The sequence below is a fragment of the Marmota flaviventris genome, chromosome 4, assembly GCF_047511675.1.
Source record: "Marmota flaviventris isolate mMarFla1 chromosome 4, mMarFla1.hap1, whole genome shotgun sequence".
Taxonomy (NCBI): domain Eukaryota; kingdom Metazoa; phylum Chordata; class Mammalia; order Rodentia; family Sciuridae; genus Marmota; species Marmota flaviventris.
Window position 1 is genome coordinate 54,039,332 of NC_092501.1, and position 19,330 is coordinate 54,058,661.

General features: G+C 47.8%; 1 protein-coding gene across 2 annotated transcripts in view; it reads right to left on the bottom strand.

Annotated features, from left to right (window-relative positions):
- Hkdc1 (hexokinase domain containing 1) overlaps positions 1-18,980 on the bottom strand; it is a 46,382-nt gene extending 27,402 nt beyond the window's left edge. The window contains exons 1-6 of one of the 2 annotated variants that reach the window (XM_027931290.2): positions 18,918-18,980; positions 12,958-13,120; positions 6,103-6,251; positions 5,899-6,018; positions 1,209-1,304; positions 27-126 (exon numbers count right to left, since the gene is read on the bottom strand). In XM_027931290.2, coding sequence (XP_027787091.2) covers positions 27-126; positions 1,209-1,304; positions 5,899-6,018; positions 6,103-6,251; positions 12,958-13,120; positions 18,918-18,980 — 691 coding nt within the window. The remainder of the gene's footprint in view (positions 1-26; positions 127-1,208; positions 1,305-5,898; positions 6,019-6,102; positions 6,252-12,957; positions 13,121-18,917) is intronic. The other variant, XM_071610723.1, reaches the window with a different exon arrangement.
- Between the last annotated feature and the right edge of the window lie 350 nt (positions 18,981-19,330).

A 19,330-nucleotide genomic window follows, 5' to 3' on the forward strand; every position in this document is an offset into this window, starting at 1 on the left:
CCGAAAAATAAGTTCAAATGAGTTACCAATGATCACACCGACTTCACAGTAGGGATCATCATAGGCACATGTCATCATGGTCCCCACGGTGTCATTGACTAAAGCCAGGATATCCACATCCAGGTCCTGTTGAACACAAGGCCCCGAGAGCATCAGTGGGTGGGAAGGAGGTAGGACCCTTCCCCTTCCCTAGGAAAGCAGTTAGTTGAGACATCACTAGATTCCTCCTGCTGGGCCTGAGGGGAGAAGTGGGGTGTATGAAGGTCAGAGGCCGGGAGAGGGAGAGGGAGAGGGGACCTGTGCTCCTCCTCTGAGGGTGAAGGCCTCCGTGCAGAGGGAATATGGACAGCCCATCAGGAGGGTTGTTCCCCACACCCTTGTGTGAGGAAGCCTGAGAGCGCACAGAGGAAAACACACCTATGCTGGGCGCAACGGTGTCTCTAGGGAAGAAAGCCAAAGTCTCGCCACAGGAACCTGGTCCCCAGCAAGCCCCCCTCCAGGGGTCATGCCGTGGTTTCCTTTTCTGCCAAGTCAACTTGGGTCATTGCACAGGGTTCCCCAGGGTTGGAGGAACATTTTTAAATAAACTGATAATGTTAAGAGAAAAATGAAGGCTACCAAGGAATAGAAGCCCAGCCTTAAAGAGAAAAAAGACCAGAAGGCTGCACAGCACAACAGCCCTCTGCACTGGGGACGCCGCTCGGTGGCAGAGCACTCAGCTAGCACTGGAGAGGCCCTGGTGCAATCCCTGGCACAGTAAAAATACACACACACACACACACACTCACACACATTCACACACACACACATATGTGTGTACTCTTTCCTTCGGGGTAACAAGCAGTTGGGATTTATTTGTGCTGCACTTTCCAGCTCATCAAGGAGCAAACCATCTGTGGAGCCTGAGAGAGGAGGGGTGGATATGCACAGCCCGGGGTTTAACTAAGTCCCCCTGAAGGGCTGCGGCCAGTGGGGGACTCAGGGAAGTGCAGGGAGGTGCTGGGCTACCTTTCAACAGTGATGGGAGCCACCCCACAGACAAAGGGTCCCCAGTGGGTTGATCCAAAATGGCCACATCTGTGCTACAGTGGGATGTCCCTGAAGAAGTTCCTTCTCTGATTCTCCTTCCAGGCAGGCACAGAACAAGACCCCCCAAGAGAAAGGGGCTGGGACTGGGAGAGGTCCTCATGCCAAAGTCAATACCTCACCTTGTGTTTTTTCATGGCTCTGGTCAGGCGGCTCACTACGTCCGTGTCCTGAACACCCCGTGCCTTGAACTTCTTGGTCCATGAAAGCAGGACACCCTGTGGGGAGACATCAGATCCAGTCCAAACGGAGCAGCAGAAACATCAAGCGCACAGAACATCACCCACGGGCTTCTCTTCTCTAGGCTGAAGCACCCCCAATATTTTCTCTCATTTTGTTTTCAATTGACACATAAAAACTGTTCAGATTATGGGGTACAGTGTGATGTTTGAATGCACGTATCTAATGTGTAATGATCAATCAGGAAAATTAGCAAATCCATCACCTCAAACATTGAGCACTTCTTTGTGGTTAGAATATTCAGTCTTGTAGTCCTTTTGAAATGTATAATATAATTTCATCCACTATAGTTGCCCTACTGTGCAATAGTACTGTGCAATAGAACACCAGAATTTATTTCTCCTATTTGGCTGGGAATTTGTACCCACTGGCCCTTCTCTCCTCAGCCTTCCCTCCTTTTAACCCTTCCCAGCTGATGGAAACCACCATCCTACTTTCTACTTCCACAAGATCAACTTTTGCAGATTCAAAAAAAATGAGTGAGATCGTGTGGTATTTGTCCTTCTGTGCCTGGCTTATTTCACTGAACATCCTCCAGCCTCATCCACTTTGCTGTATGTGACAGAATTTCGTCCTTTTTTGGCTGAACGGTATATTCTGTTGTGCACACGGGACACACTTTATCCATTCATCTGTTGGTGGACATTGCAGTTGAGTCCATAGCTTGGCTATTGTGGACAGATTCTTCTAATATCACTTCAGATGACTTTTTTAGTATTTATTCCTCCCATGTGAGTAGACTGAAACTTGATATATAGTAACAGAGCGATTACAGAAGAGTTAGAACTACTAGGCGTGGTGGGGCATGCCTGTAATCCCAGTGGCTCAGGAGGCTGAGGCAGGAGAATGGAGAGTTCAAAGCCAGCCTCAGTAACTTAGCAAGTGAGACCCTATTGCTAAATAAAATACAAAAAAAGGGCTGAGGATGTGGCTCAGTGGTTAAGTGCCCCTGAGTTCAATCCCTGGTACCAAAAAAAAAAAAAAAAACAGAACACTTGGATTCCTGAGACATTGGAGCCTTCGTTTATTCAACTGTATAATTGGAATATCTCTTTCCTATGGAGGATATGAAGAAATACCACTTCTCTCTCTCTCTCTCTCTCTCTCTCTCTCTCTCTCTCTCTCACACACACACACACACACACACACACACACACACACACAAGCATGCTCTGATGAAAATATCTGGCATACGGTATCTACATGTTGTATGATTTGCAGGTCCCCAAAACAAAAACTAGCAAGGTATTACCTTGTAGGACTCCCTCAAAAACTTAATTCCACTTGGAAAAATAGTTTTCAAGTTGTATCAATCTTTTTTATTTTTTTGGACCCAGGGCACTTTACTACTGAGCTACATTCTCAGCCCTTTCAATTTTATCTTGAAACTAGTTTCACGAGGTTGCCCAGGCTGGCTTCCAAATTTCAATCCTCCTGCCTCAACTTCCCCAGATGCTGGGACTATAGGAGTAAGTTACCACGCCTGATTATCAATAATTTCTTTACAAATGATGTTTCCCAGATGTTTCATGTCTGAAATCACAAATAATCATATAATTTTTCAGACTAGAAGAGAACCTGGAGGTTGAAAGAATCTCCCAAGTCCACCCAGTCAAGAGTGACTAAGCTCATAAACTCCCAACCACACTTCTTCCTATCCCCTCAGCTTATGGATAAAGAAACTTCGATTTAGGCCAGGTGCTGTGGCACACACCTGTAATCCCAGCGGCTGGGGAAGCTGAGGCAGGAGGATCATGAGTTCAAAGCCAGCCTCAGCAACAGAGCAAGGCCCTGGGCAACTTAGTGAGATCCTGATTCTAAATAAAATATAAAAAGGGGACTGGGGACGTGACTCAGAGGTTTAACGCACCTGGGTTCAGTACCCAGTAAAAAAGAAGGAGGGGGAAGGACAGAGGGAGGAAAGGGGGGGTTAGGGGGAGGGGGAGGGTTGGTGAAGCAGGAAGAGGAGGAGGGGAAAGAGGAGGAAGAGGAGGAGAAAAGAAAAAGAAAAAAGAAACTGCTATTTAGAGACAGGGAACTGCTCTAGTTCTCACAGTGAGTGACACCCAGAGCCCATTCCTTTGCAAGGTCTCTGACTCCGGTCCGCCGCCAGGTTTCTATGCTGCACCACAGCGCCACCCCGCGGTAGCTCTCTCTAACTTATTTTTCACAGGCTTTTTTTTTTTTCTCCATAGGCTTTTCATGATCCAGGTTCATCAGAGAGAGTGAGGTGTAGAGTGGCTTCTCCCTCCAAAGGGTACCAGGGAAAATGTGGGATCTGTTAGGGAAAAAGTGTATGGGAAACTGAGGGATAAAGGCTCGTGGTATAATATTAAGTTGTGGAAAAATAAATAATAACATACAACTATTTATTTTAAAACTATTCACAGCATGACATTAGTATTTAATGTAGATGTGACTAGATGAGAAATCCTGCAGTTCTAGAAGCAGATATTTCTGAATTCTGGGATTGGAGGTGATTTCTATTTTCTTCTTTAAGTCTGTCTCTAAGTTAGTCTGTCTCTAACTGAGTTGCTTAGGGTCTCACTAAGTTACTAAAATTGGCTTTGAGCTCTTAATCTTCCTGCCTCAGCATCCCAAGCATTCTGGGCTTACAGGTGTGTACCACTGCACCCGGCAACCCTCATTTTTTTAAATCTTAAAAAATTATGACCGGGCTGGGGATGTGGCTCAAGCCGTAGCGCGCTTGCCTGGCATGCGTGGGGCGCTGGGTTTGATCCTCAGCACCACATAAAAATAAAATGAAAATGTTGTGTCCACCGAAAACTAAAAAATAAATATTAAAAAATTCTCTCTCTCTCTCTCTCTCTCAAAAAAAAAATGACTATTTTACCATGAGAACACACAGAAAAATTTATCTTTGGCTTGGCTTTTCTGCTCTCTCATTTAAAAAAATAAAAGAAAGAAAGAAAACAATGATTGCTGGGCACAGTGGCACATGCCTGTAACCCCAGGTACTCAAGAGGCTGAGGCAGGAGGATGCAAGTTTATGGTCTAGCAACTTAGCAAGACTATATCTCAAAAACAAAACAAAACAAAAGTTTGGGGTATAGCTCAGTGGCCCCTGGGTTCAATTCCCAGTACCTACCCCGAACATACTCAGACCCACACAAAATCAAGGCTGTAGCTCAGTAGCAGAGCAAATGCTTAGAGTGAGAGAAGCCCTGGGTTCAGTCCCCAGCACCAAAAAAATTAAGCAATAAACCCCCCAAACCAAGTAGATGCCTTTTAATTCTCAAGCCCTTATCTTCTTTAATCACTTTTAATTTCTCAAATAAGCTCCCTTAATCACACATCCTGAGGGTAAACTGACCCCCACAAAGCCTGAGAAACTCTCCCTGCTTCCTCGGGCCCCAGGTGACAGGTGATTAATCTTTGGCTCAAAGCCTGCACCTCGGACTGACTTGAACACCTGATTCCCAACTGCCTGCCTCTGCTCTTACACACAGCAATGTCAGTGAAGCTCAGATCTAAGTTCATCAAGGTCTCATCTAAACATTTTCTGAAACCTTCTTTCTGTTATTTCCCCCCAATCCTTTTATTTATGAAAGAAAGAAAACCTCAGCCTTGCTTTGCTGAAGAGAGGATGGCAAGTTCCTACTCAATGGAATCAAATGATTGACAGCACCTTTGAATTGTAAGATAGTTATAAAGCACCTGTTAAAGTGGGGGGGGGGGGTAGAGAATCAGACAAACAGCACCTGCCCTCCAGAGACACCTGTTGACTTTGGAATGAGGTACAAAAGCACAGAGACAGTCATCCGGACCCAGTGGCTATGGCTTATGCACCACGTTAAGCTCTTTACAAATAATCTGTCAAGCTTCCCTTTAACCAGCAAGTAAATATTATCACCCTTGTTTTATGAATGAACAAACAAAAGGCTCGGAAGTTAAGTAACTTGTTCAAGGAGACACCGTGATTCAAGGCCAGGTCTGGGGGATATGGAAGCTCTACTACCAGCACCAAGCAGTAAGTGGCCCAAGCCACTTATGATGAACCATTGGGTGTCATAGCCAGAGTGTGCAGTAGGAGATTTAGAGGCCACCACCCCGCAAACAGGAGTGGCCTGGAGAGACTTCACTCTTGACAGTAACCCCTGGGCCCCCAGAAAGCTCATTGTCCCTGGCCCTTAACTTATTTTCACAGAGATGCCTGAGGCTTCCCACTCCAATGCTAGGCAGCGGTGTCAATGGTCCTAACTCTGGTCCTCAAACCAGCAACTCCGTGTCTCCTATTACCTGTTAGAAATGCAAATTTAGGGCCTGGCTGCAGACCCAGTGATTCTGTGGATCCCAGCAACCTGGGTCCCAAGCCCTCCAGGGGTTTCAACTGCATCCCAAGGTTTGAGAACCACTGGAAACCATTCCACTCCCTCCTTTGTGCTTTGCTCGTGTTAAGAGCAGAGTCAAGGCCACGGTGTTAACCAGGTCTCTGCCATCTCATCACTAGCAAACAGTGGAGGGAAAGATAATCCAGAAAGCTCCTGCTGTCCCCACTGTGCCCAGCCGGGCTCCTGCGCAAGTGCACCTTCTCCAACCCCGCAGGCTTACCTCTTCCAACTTAGTCTGTTTGCAGGGAAAAGAAAAAGTAAAGCCAAGGGGCAGTTTCTTGTGCTGCAAGTCTTTGGTCTTCATGAAATCTGCCAGGCAGTCAGCCACGTAGTCAAACAGCTGCAGAAAGAAAACGCACAGGACATGGGCCCAAGGCACAGTTTCTCACCCCTGGTGACAAGGCCTTCCCCGCCTGCCCCGTACCTCCGAGCCGTTTCCCCGGATGATTTCATTGGGCATTGGGTAGAACTGACTCTCCATCTGGACATTTCGTTTCCCTTCCTCAGAGACTTGCACCTTCAAGACTCGAAACTTGGATCCTCCAAGATCCAGGGAAAGGAATTCCCCATTTTCTATTAAGAAACAAAAGACAGGCACTGTTCACTGAGGTCTGCGCTATGGTGAGCTCAGTGTTGGAAGGTGGACATGGAAATGCCATTAGTGCTCACGACCACCCCCTGGGCGAGTGTCAGCATGCTCACTTGGCGGGGGAGGGGCGGGGCTTGAGGAGTGCGGCGTGTGTCTGAGCCACTGCAGCAGGGGACAGAAGTGAGGTGTGAGCCCAGGTATGTTCGACTCTGCAGCCTGAGTTCACCCCACTCAGCCAAGCTGCAGGAAATGAGAATGTTCATTTGGGGAAGACACATGTGAAGCCTTGTTTTTTGGTGCCAGGGATTGAACCCTGGGGTGCTCAGCCACTGAGCCACATCCCCAGCCCTTTCTATTTTTTATTTTGAGACAGGGTCTTGCTATGATGCTGAGGGCCTCACTAAGTTGCTGAGGCTGGCCTTGAACTTGCAATCCTCTTGCCTCAGCCTCCCAAGTCACTGGGATTATAGGCGTGTGCCACCACACCCAGCTGGATGCTTAATTTTTAGGCCAGAGCCATTCCAAAAGGAGAAAATGGAACACTACACAGCCTGGTCCAAGAAAGACGCCCGTTACCAAAACATAGAAATGACACACATGCTGGTGTGGCTGCCCTGGCCACATGGACTCAGGATCTCTGCCAGTGCCTTTGGCATCAGCCAGAGATGGAATGCAAACTCAGGCCTGTACCCCTTTGACAACAAGCCTTTGTACATATTATTCATGCCTAAAGAGTAGGTTCCAGTACCAGGGGTGCTTCAGGATACATGCCCACAGCACAGGTCAGTGAAACTTCCAATTCACAAACCCAGCACCCACAGGCCTTGTGTCCTACTACATGATGGCTGTCACACCTGCCTGGATCTCAGGAGCCAGCTGACCAGAGTCACTCCTTGTAAAGCATGAAATAAAACACAGAGGAAGTTGCTAGTAGATGGTAGAAACCAAAACGTCAGTGCTTCTGACCCTTGTGGTCAGGCAGGAAGCCAACGGGGTCACCTGCAAGTAGCAATCACAGGCAGAAAGCATTCAAGGCCCAGTCCCCTTGAGGCCTGAGTACACCACCACTCCTGCCCTTGGATTCCCACGTGATCTTGTGTCCCTCATATCATGACCTCACACATCGTGTTTTCCTTGACTGGGCTCCGGTGGGTTTCTCCAATCTGGGCAAGCAATGAGCTAGAGGCAGAGCCTCAGCTGGCTCAGAGCATACAGCTAGTGATCCATTGGGTTGAGATTCTGCACTTCTAAACAAGCACCCAGGTCTCCAGGGTGGAGAACCCTCATTTATAGACTCAGCCAGCATCATCTTTTGTTTCTGTGGAAACATCTGGAGATTATCTTCCCAGATCAGCTCTGAAATGAGCCAGGTGAAGCCATGATACCTGGCTGGGGACTCCAGGGAGCAAACCTTATCCATCTCTTATGAGCACGTCTCATGCAGCAGCTGGAGATGCTCACCCAGACGTTTCCTTGGTGTGGAAATCAGTAGATCACACAATCCACGTGCAAACATATATGGGGCCCCTGTCAGTGCCATGTCCCAGGCCTGGTGCTAGGAATGCAAAGATGAAAGGCTGCAGATGCCTTGGGAAGTTTATCAGCAGTGCAGGTGCAGAAGAAAGCCATTTCCATCAGGAGGACAGGGACTCTAATGGTGGAAAGTGCAGGAAGAGGTGCCCAAATCAGAGCTGGGAGGGGGCAGACACAGCTGAGTGTGGGGACGAGAGCAAGTTAGGTAGCCAGGCAGGGGACAGCCGTGTTCCAGGAAGAAGAGACCATGAGCAAAGGAATGGGCGCCTGTGGTTCTGAAGCAGAAATGAGCCTGGGAGGTAGTCTGGAGTAAATCAGGAAGGATCTAGAAAACTCACCCTACCCCAGAGAGTTAGGGCTTTATCCAGAAGGTGAGCAGGAGCCACAGAAAGTGTTGTTGTTGTTGTTTGCTTGGTTTTTTGTTGTTGTTGTTGTTGTTGTTTTGGTATAGGGGATTGAACCCAGGGACACTTAAACTCTGAGCCCCATCCCCAGCCCTTTTTATATTTTATTTAGAGACAGGGTCTCACTGAGTTGCTTAGGGCCTCACTGAGTTGCTGAGGGCTGGCTTTGAACTCATGATCCTCCTGCCTCTGCCTCCTGAGCTGCTGGGACTAGAGGTGTGCATCACTGCACCTGGCTCACAGAAAGATTTTGAGCAAGGGAATGCCACAGTCTGATTGATATTTTGAGGGAACAAAGAAAACCTCTGGCACCAATCAGGGTAGCCCGAGGGTTTAGCAAAAGAGGAGGCTATGGGGCTGCACAAATGGCAGTGTGAGACCTGGCTAGTGTGGAGATCTTCCTCTCCCCACCCCCCACACCACACAGAGTGCCGTTATCACTGTGCAAACATGTCACTCCTCTGGTGACTCAAGGTGCTGTTTCATGGAAACCACGTGGTGTGATCCCTCCTGTGATGTGACTCTAACCCCACAGGAAGAACTCACTGGAGCCTGAGGGAGGGAGGCCCTGCCCAGGCAGAGGAGGGGGGCCAGGACAGCGGGGGGCCTTCAGGACCTCCCAGTTGGGCAGACTATTTTCCACCATCTGCTGGCGGCTTATGATGCTCAGAGATGGGGGTTCCTTTCTCCTAAGCAATGCCAGGGTCCGTGCCTTCCTTCCCTCTGCACTCCCCAGTGCCGTGTCTCCTGAAGGCGCACAATAACCCGCAGCAGAGATTCTGGACATTCCATCTCCAGAGGGAGAGGCTAGGAAAACCGGGTTTGGGAATTGTTCCAGGTGAATCTGATTCTTATTCTCAGACAACTACAAACCCTCTGGGACCATCAGCCATGCTGGCAAGTAACTTCAGAGCCCCTGGGCTCATCCCAGGCCTACGTGCAGGTCTAGGAAGCACGTGGAGGCAGAAGCCAGCTGGGGTCCTGCTGAGGCCCCCTAACCACCTTCACCCCACCCCAGGCTGGGGGCTTCTGGGGCCCCTCCTTCCACACCTGCTAGAGGCGGAGGATGATAAAACACTGTGAAGGCTCTTGGTCCTAAGAATGGTCCCTGGCAGATTTTTAAAAGGCTGGGAGGTGAGTCGGCCTCAGGAGACGGTTGACACCCTCAGGAGAGGGGAAGCTATGGAGGCGAGCAGACGCAGAAGGAGCTCGAGGGAAATTGCATACATTTCTGAATGGAAGCTCCCAGGGATCAGGAGAGGGTTATTTGATTTTGTCAGTAATCACGAAATGACACCATCAGCTCACAAGAGTCACAGAAGACTGGGGACAACATCTGGGAGATTTTAAAGCACTTCATTCACAAAACCACACTGGATCCTAATGTCAGCTCCGAAAACAAGACCCCCAAATGCGCCACTCTGGAGCACCGGGAGAGCAGCAAATTCAGGAAGGGCCTTCCCTGGAGTCCCCTCGTCTGCCCAGGGACCCGATCTGCCGAGAAGGAACACATTTGCCTTCAGTCCTCTACCGAGATGTCATTAACCAAGGAAGGTTACTTCTTATCACCAAGGAGACCGAAAACCAAATACCATACCTAGAGCCTGGAAGAACTTTGTCCCAGCCCATTGTCTGCTCTCTGGGCTTATGCTTTGGCCCTAAAAATCATTTACTACCCCTCTGAGATTGCCTTATCCCCCACTTCCCTCTCCCTTATGAAGAGGGTATGTAAGCCACAACAGCCACCCCCACTCTTGTTCAAGTTTCCCATTATGTGTGGCTCCTGTGTGTCCGTGAACATTAATAAATTTGCACACTAGCTCTCCTGTGGGTCTTTCTATTGTCATTTCACTTCACCAAATGAAAAGATTCAAGTCTTCGGAGAGGAAGGGAGAAACTCCTGTGGCCCCTCCATTTACAGTCCCACGGTCGGACGGGCACGCTGACCATCCCCTTGCACGGATGAGGACAGGAGCACAGTGGTCCTGGGGTTTGCAAGGGCTCATTAGATACTTGGGCCCAGGGACCTCTCTGCAACAGAACCACTGGGCGCCATGTGGTAGGTGAGAGGTTCTAAGTGAACAGTGAAAAACCTGAGGAAGGTGGAGTTTCTGGAACATGATCAACCTCACTTCTAAACCATCTGAAGCAGCCAGCCCCATATCTCCAGATCATCCAAGGCCACTCTCTTTGCTTCTTGGGGCCACACCTTCTTGGTATCTGGAGGTGGGGCCACAGCTCAGGAAGCAAGGAGGACTTAGCCCTCGTGCTCCTCACCAACCCCACGCACACCCTGTGACTCAGATGCTTCTGCAGAATGGCCCGGAAGGACCCATCAAGGACCACAGGCCCCTTCACACTCTCATGGAGTACTGCCAGAGGTGGGGCTGAGATTTCAAAGTACGGTTGTCTCCCTCCAAAGCTCATGTTCTGCCCATCAGGATCACACATCTGTCAGCAAGGAGGCCGGGCCTCTCAACCAACAGAGCCAAGCTACTCTGACCCAAACATTGCCCCAGAGTGACCCAGAATTCAACTAATCAAATCAAAGGCCCCCTGAGAACTCCCCAAGCTTCAGCCCCTGCTCCTTCCGGGGCCCTAAGGCTCTGAGCACTGTTCCCATCTGACCTGCATCTTCTCCACAGGGTTCTATGTGGAACACTGGCAGTGAGTTCCTAGTGTTTCATGACCGCAGTAGATGCTCAGTAATTACCAGTTCTTTTCTCTCTTCTGGCTTTGCTAAGAATGGAGCGGTCAGGTAGGAACTCCCAGATCCCATCTAGAGAGCCCTAGGCTGTGGTAGTCAAAATAATGCCCCCATCCCCTCATGTCCCAATCCCTGATTATGTTAGAGCAAATGGCAAAGGGGAACTAAATAGACTCAAAATTGATCATCAGTTGACCTTGAGCCTGAGAGATGATCTTGGATAATCTGAATGGGCCTAATGTAATCAGAGGGTCTCTAAGTATGGAAGAGGGAGGCAGAGGGTCAGAGATAGGGAAAGATTTGATTTTTTTTTTCCCTTTGGTACAGGGGATTGAACTCAGGGGCACTCAACTACTGAACCATATCCCCAGTCCTATTTTATATTTTATTTAGAGACAGGGCCTCACTTTTTGCTGAGGCTGGCTTTGAACTCACGATCCTCCTGCCTCCGCCTCCCAATTGCTGGAATTACAGGCGTGTGCCACTGTACCCAGCTTGATTTTGTTTTTTGTACTGGGGGATTGAACTCAGGGATGCTTTACCACCAAGGCATAATCCAGCCCTTTTTTATTTTTATTTAGAGACAGGGTCTTGCTAAGTTGCTGAGGTCCTTGCTGAGTTGCTGAGGCTGGCTTTGAACTCATGATCCTCCTGTCTCAGCTTCTCAAGTTGCTGGAATTACAGGCATGAGGCACCACACCCAGCTTCCAGAGAAAGATTTGATGAAGTGACACTGCTGACTTTGAAGACAGAAAGGAGTATAAGCCAAGGAACGCAGTGGCTCCCAGAAGCTGGAAAAGGCAGGGAGATGTGCTCCCTGGAGCCTCCAGGGGGAAGGCAGCCCTGCCAACCCTTTGATTTTAGCCCAACGAGAACCATTTCAGAGTTCTGACCACCAGACTGTAAGAGCGTACATTTGTGTCGTGTGAATCCACTAAATTTTACTAGACCTCCAGGGAGAGACCTGGGAAACCACATGTTTAGGAATTGCCCGGGGTGAATCTAAATCTTATGCCCAGGCAAATATGGAGCCTAGTCCTAATGCAGACCCATGGGCCAGCCAGCCTGCTCCCGCTTACCCCTACAAAGGCAAGTTCAAAGCCAGCCTCAGCAACAGCAAGGCCCTAAGCAACTGAGATCAAAATAAAACATAACGATAGAAACCAATACCTAGGCCAATGCTCTCATTCTACAGATGGAGAAATCAAGGCTCATCACTTGCCCAAAGTCACCAAGGAGTGTCAGAGTGTCAGGCCTACAATCTAATTTTCTTGAATTGTCATTTAATTCTCTTTCCATTGCAACATGCTTCCTTTCATTATTTCTCTAGCCTAGAATCTAGATATCTAGGAATGAATGCCATTTATTGTTCTTTCAACTCCTATGTCAGGCCCACAGTGCATTAGATGCTCCGAACGCTGCGGTGAATAAATCCCAGGCCTCATGGAGCCATTAGTCCAGGGGAGACTCTCATCCACCATGGTGACCAGGATTCTGATAAGCACCTGACCCAGTATGAGGATGCTTCCCATCTGAGGCACTGAGTGATCTTTCTAGACTACTCTTGGAAAGTTAAGGTGGTGCTCACCAGGGCGAGAATGGTGGGATGCTGCAGCAAGACAGGAGACAGGCCGAGGGCGGTGGTGCACACCTGTAATCTCAGCGACTCAGGAGGCTGAGGCAGGAAGATTGCAAGTTCAAAGCCAGCCTCAGCAACAGCGAGGCCCTAAGCAACTTGGGGACCCTACTTCAAAATAAAATATATAAAATGGGTTGGGGATGTGGCTCAGCGGTTAAGCACCCCTGGGTTCAATCCATGGTACCAAAAAGAGAAAGAGACAGAGGACAGAATGTGTGAGGCCAACATAGGCAGCGAGAATGCCAGGTGTCTTAATGTGTGGATCCCAAAGGTGGTCAGCAGCACTGAAGCCAAGAGGGTCAGGGAGAAGGGACATGGGGAGAGAAGATGGGTATAAAAGCAAACATCAGGGACTCATCAGTCAGGAGGAGCCAGGGACCAGGTCCGGAAGCCCCAGCCCCACTCACCTGAGCCATCTGGAATGGCCCTGACAAAGGTGGGCAGCATCTTCACCGAGGCCGTGGGGTTGGTGTCCTTCCCCAGGCCCTTCTCCATCTCAACCTGGAACCGGGCCATGATGTCCAGAAGGGTCTCATCAGAGAGCCGCATATGATACAGGAATCTGTCCACCTGGAACAGATGTTGGGGTGACAGGGTTGGCAGGTGGGGGTGCTTGCCCTGCAGCCAAGGCTGTAAACTCCCACTCCCACCCTGAGGCTGTGTCCCAACTGAGGGGCAGCTTTGTGATGGGCTCTCCCACTGTCTCCTTAGCTGGCCCCTCCACCAGCCAGGGACGAAGTGGGGAGCTGGGGGAGCAGATGAAGACTGAGAGGTGCCCGCTTATTCCTCTAAAGGGCAAGCTCTGGGGAAGAATCGACTTCCTGCTATTCTGACCAGACAGTAGCCAGGGGGTGGGGACTTCCTGGAGCATGCAGGGCTTCCAATTCCCACCTCAAGGCCTCTCCTGTGGTACCATTTCCTCTCCACTGGCAAGGACAGTCTATAGCCTGAATCTTCAATTCCTAAACAGGGCAATTTCCTTTGATCTAATTATGATTATAGACATATACAAAAACATTTCCCTTTGTTTATTGGCTGTTAGGAAGCTCAGAACTAAATTCAGTTTCCAACTGCAATCTTTAAAACCTAGTCCTTACGGGTGCAGTGGCACATGCCAATAATCCCAGCGACTGGGGAGACTGAAGCAGGAGGATTGCACGTTTGAGGCCAGCCTCAGCAATGTAGCAAAACCCTTTCTCAAAATAAAAAAAATATAAAGGGCTGGGGATGTGACTCAGCACCCCTGGGTTCAATCCCCTGTACCAAAAAGTCAATAAATAAATAAAAAGTAGTAAGGGATGGGGATATGGCTCAGTTGTTGAGTACCCCTGGGTTCAATCCTCAGCACCAAAAAAAAAATTTCCTTTAAAAATAAATCTAATCCTTTATATTTCCATTTTGATTTAACTGGCTGTCCTAATTAAAATGAAGTTTAATTTTTAAACTCACCTCAAATTGCTATTGGAAATGAGCGGATGTCATTCAAGTAACCAAGAAATTGAGGCAAAGGACCCCTACCCCAAAGGAAGGAAGCGAAAAAAAGCACGGGTGTGTTCAGTCCACTTGGTGTTAAGATACCACATCAGGAAGGGCAGAAAAGCTTCCCCAGCCTCTGGGATTATAGGCATGTGCCAGCGTACCCAGCTGTCACAGAGATTTGATGAGGTGACATACACAAAAGTACTTTATAGACTGTAACACGTGTTCTTAGAGAAAAGTTTGCTCCTGGGCTGGGGTTGTGGCTCAGTGGTTAAGCGCCCCTGGGTTCAATTCCCATTACCAAAAAATGAAAACCCTATGATATCTCTTTGAAGCAGCCAGATGAGGCAACAGTTATTGTCCCTAACTGAGAGATGAGGAATACAAGGCTTGGAGCCAGAAGGAGCATTCATAGAGGTGTAGATTAGGGACAGCACCGGGACCACTCCGCAGCCTGGTTTTGGCTCACAGCTCCATGGGGGATCCATGTGCCCAACCAACAAATGACACCAGAAGCACAGGGCTCCCCTCTTTATCCTAGGAGGGTGCCCAGCCGTCAGCCAGGCCTCAGAGGGACAGAAAGACCCAATCCAGTGAAAGGGCCTCATGGCTCTGGGGACTTGGGGACCAGAGAGAGGCCAGAAAACCATTAGAGGGTTGTTAACAATAAAGGAGCACTGGGTTTCCGCGGGTCTGAGAAGAAAGACTATAACCAGGTCAGGCTTCATTAGGCGCTTCCTACTCACCCGCGTCTGTTGAGGATTAATTGGTGGCACAGCCACACACAATCACAGAAAACCGCACGGACCGGACGTGACCCACGTAATTGGGGTTGGAGAAGAAAGAGTGGGAATGCCCCATGTGGGAACCAAGCTTGGTCCTTTATCATCACGTCAAAGCCCCTCAAGGCTGTGCCCCCTCAACCTGCTGATCATTTTTGCTCTGCCTGAGAGTATCAAGAGCTTCTCAGGCATCCACAGAACGACATCCTCGTAAGTAAGACACGGCTTTTGAGGCCCTTTGGGGGCCATTGTGAACTGCATCCTGCCAGTGTCATTTAGCCCATTGGTGGCTTCTGCTTTCAATAAGTCAAAGTTATGGTGGAAAGAATGTCAACCCAGCAGTTTCTTATCTATTCTTTATGTCCCTGGCCCAGTAGCTAAACAGGAAGAATGAAATGTATGTTTGTTAGGACAGGAAGAAAAAAAAAAACTATCTTTTTAATCCATGCAGGTGATCTGGGGCATGTGTAACCAGGGACACATGTCCCCGGCACCAAAGGAGGGAGTTGGGGTTGCAGAACAGCAAGCTCACTTTTGGAGGGACTCACAAACTGTAATAGGAAATGTCATCTAAACAGGAGAGCCAGCAACCATCGCGTTTATCTTGGAAAAAGCAAATTCACAAACAACAAGGGTTGTTAACACCCCTTGAAGCTCAGAACTGTTGAACTGCAAAATGTAGAAGCTGGATGGGGCCTTAGGGATCACTTAGTCCAGAGGTCTCCTGGGACGAAACAAGAGTCATAAAGAGGTTCTGCTCTTTGACCTACTGGTTTCACTTCAGGAATCTATCCTGCTGCTGCTGACAGCCAGTGAGAGAAACTTCCACCAAATTCTATTTATTAAATGAGAAAGTTAGGTGAGAGGTACAGCAAACTTAAAAATATAAAGCAGTCAGATTTAACCTTTTAAATAATGCTAAATATGGAGAAAAATAATCACAGGCCCATCTTTGTCATGGCAATATATTTTTCATTGTAAGGAATCTGACTTTCAATCTGAGTCAAATTAGGAAAAATTTTTGAACAGAGAACTCAAATGATCTCACATATGTAACAATATTTTAGTTGCTAAAAAAGAATGTTTTTGAGGATCCAAATGTCATTGAGAAGGCAAAGTTTAAATAAATTGTGACATACCTACTTAATAAATATTAGGAAGACATTAAATTAATAATTATTCAGATAATGGAGGAGTGGATATAAGCATTTACAACAAAACAATAAGTGCTAAAATCAAGATGCAGAACTGAGCCAGGCACAGTGGCCCATGCCTGTAATCCCAGAGGATCGGGAGGCTGAGGCGGGAAGATCTCGAGTTCAAAGCCAGTCTCAGCAATTTAGTGAGACCCTAAGCAACTCAGTCAGATCCTGTCTCTAAATAAAATATAAATAATAAATAAAATATAAATAAGGGCTGGGATTGTGACTAAGTGATTGCCCCTGGGTTCAATCCCTAGTACCAAAAAGAAAAAAGAAAGATGCAGAACTGTACATACAGCACATTATCAATATAATAATGGGAAAAAAATGGCCACAAGGGCACCCACATAACAAACATGACAGTATTTGTCATTAAAGATAAATAAAGGTGACATTTCACTAGGCACCATGGCGCACACCTGTAATCCCAGTGGCTTGGGAGGTTGAAGCAGGAGAATCTTGAGTTCAAAGACAGTCTCATCAACTTAGCGAGGCCCTAAGCAACTCAGAGACCCTGTCTCTAAATAAAATATAAAAAAGGGCTGGGAATGTGGCTCAGTGGTTAAACCCCTCCAGGTTCAATCCCCCTGGTACCAAATAAATAAATAAAATAAAAAATAAAGGCAACATTTCCACATTTTCATAATGTTGACTTACTAAACCATAAAAAAGACTCACTGAAAACCTGACCTGTCCTGTTCTTATGGAAGAGCAGTCTGCAGGTCAGTGTCCAGGCCCGGCCAAGTGCTATCGACAGGTCAAATAATGTCAACATACTGAATTGGAAAAGAAGCTGTCAGAGGGTTCCTCTTTTCCATTCTTCTTATTTGTTTTGTTTTATTTTTGTCTTTAATGTTGGAATGAGGAGATTTAAAACAAAAAACAAAAAAACCCGTTCCAGGGTCTGAATAGTAACCCTTGCAGGCATGTGTGAGCTCAGACGTTCTAGAGGCACAAGCTAAGACAGGACTGGCTACAGGACCACAGGGCGCCTTTTGACCAGATGTGTTTCTGAGAACATTCACATGGAGGAATGTTCTCAGAATCTATGACTCAGCCCAAGAGCCACAAAGCAGGCTCCCCCAGAAACACTTAGGTTCCCAGGTTAACTGCAAAATGCTCCACTTTCTTGCCTCCCACAGGGAGGGGGCAGGTCGACTCCAGGTATTTACAAAGACTGATTCTTGCAAAAGGACCCGGGAGCCTGCGTTTCCACAGAGGCCATCGGAGCCTGTAATTGGGCTGGTGGACAAACATGTCTTGCCTTAACCTAGGGTGGAACAAAAGGTCAGCCACCACAGAGGGGCCAAGGAAATGAAATAACTTTGCAGAACCAAAGATTTCAGGGTTCCAAGCCTCCCTCTTGGGAGTGGGAGTTGCATCTTTCCCAAGCAAAGGTAATAACAGGAAGGGAATCCCAAGCAGGGCTGCGGAGGATTCGTTCACCTCCTCAAGTCTCCAGTAGGGGGCTCTGTGAGTCTAACCAACAAATACAAATTAAAAGGTTAAACTCACTGCTTTATATTTCTAAGTTTGCTGTACCTCTCACCTAACTTCCTCATGAATAGAATTTAGTGGAAGTTTATCTCACCAAACACACTAAGGCTGTGAGGGCTTCATCCTCTTATTTGGAAAAGCAGGAAGACATCATAGTAAATAGAAACAGCTGGGATTAGCAATCTCAGATGTAGGTTTAGTTGGATTTCACCTTAAATACCTGGGTGACCTTGGCTGAGTCCATCTGTTATCTATAAATTGAGTCATGCCACTCGGTGGCCCTGCTGCTTCTGACAGTCAGTTGGCCCAGTGCAGCCCGAAAGGCAGGCTTGTTTCAGCTGCCTGGAGAGAATCTGATTACCCGCAGTTGACCTTGGCAACCTTTAACTAGCCAAATTTGGAATGAATTTTGTAATCTAGTTCCTGGGGCAAAGTGACCAAATAATGCACACCTTTAATAGTGCACTGTTGGCAAATAGCATGTGCTAATAATAAACATTTCAATTAGCACACATTAAAACTACGAGGCACAGTGGTATGCACCTGTAGTCTCAGCTATTTGGGAGACTGAGACAGGAGGATGGCTTGAGGCCAGAAATTCAAGGCTAGCATGAACTATATATGGAGCCCTCAAAAAAAAAAAAAATATATATATATATATACACACACACACAAACATATATATGTAAAATATATACATTATAATATAAGCAAATTATATAGCCAGACACAATGGCAAACACTATAATCCCAGCTACTTAGGGGGCTGAGGCAGGAGGATCATAAGTTTGAGGCCAGCCAGGACAACCTATCGAGATGCTGTCTCAATAAAAACAAAAGGGACTGGGGATATAGCTCAGTGGTAGACAGCAAGGCCCCAGGTTCCATCCCCAGTTACTGCAAACAAATAAATTTTACATTCCTCTTGGGGGTCTTATATTTTATATGCTTTCAAATATATGCATAATCAGATCTTCTTCAAAAGTTCTTAAAACTTCTTTACAAATGACTCTTCCATGTGGCCTTTCCCCGAAAGCATCCCTGAATCAAGCCTCCTCTTACATTCCTGAGACAAACTCCTTCAAGCATTCCCTACACTTTCTCCTCAGCTCCTTCCTTTGTGATATCTGCCAGAAAGTTCCACTGAAATTCAGGGTTCGGGACAGTAAGGCACTGCCCAGGGGTATGCAGACGTACCTCCCCTTCCCACTCTGAGTCTTTACTTGTCAGAGGCTGGCAGAGCTGTTCTTCATAAGCTCTCTGAAACTAGGAATGGAACCCAGGGTCTCCCCCGGGCTAGGCAAGCAGCTCTGCTCCTGAGCGACACCCCCAGCTCCTGAGTCCTTTTCTGATGCAGGAGGAGATCTGCAGAAGGCCCCCACATCTCTCGGCTTTGTGAGTCCTTACCTTCTTTATCTGATCCTCTTTTAGCTTGGTGAAGTAAAATGCCAGCAAATGTACCGCAAACATGTTTCCCCAAGTTTGGTTTCTCCTGATTTAGGCGGAGACTAAAGACCAAAGAATAGGGCAGTGTTTTTCCCACGACTCCAGGGCGCTGAGCACTTCTAGTCCAGGCCTTGAGCTGGGTGCTGCCGCCTAAATACTTCCAGTCCGCCTGGTTCAATGATTAAACTTCGCCCCCTGTCTCGGTCCCTCCCTCTGCCACACACTTCATTGTCTAACAGAGGCTCTGGTGGTAGCTGAGGGCCAGTAGAGGGGGAGGCCGGGAATGGATGGGTTGCTTGACTATTTGAGTAGCGAGTGCCACAAAATCTCGTTGCTCAGCAACGCTCTCAGGCCAGTGCTCCACCAAGCCCACT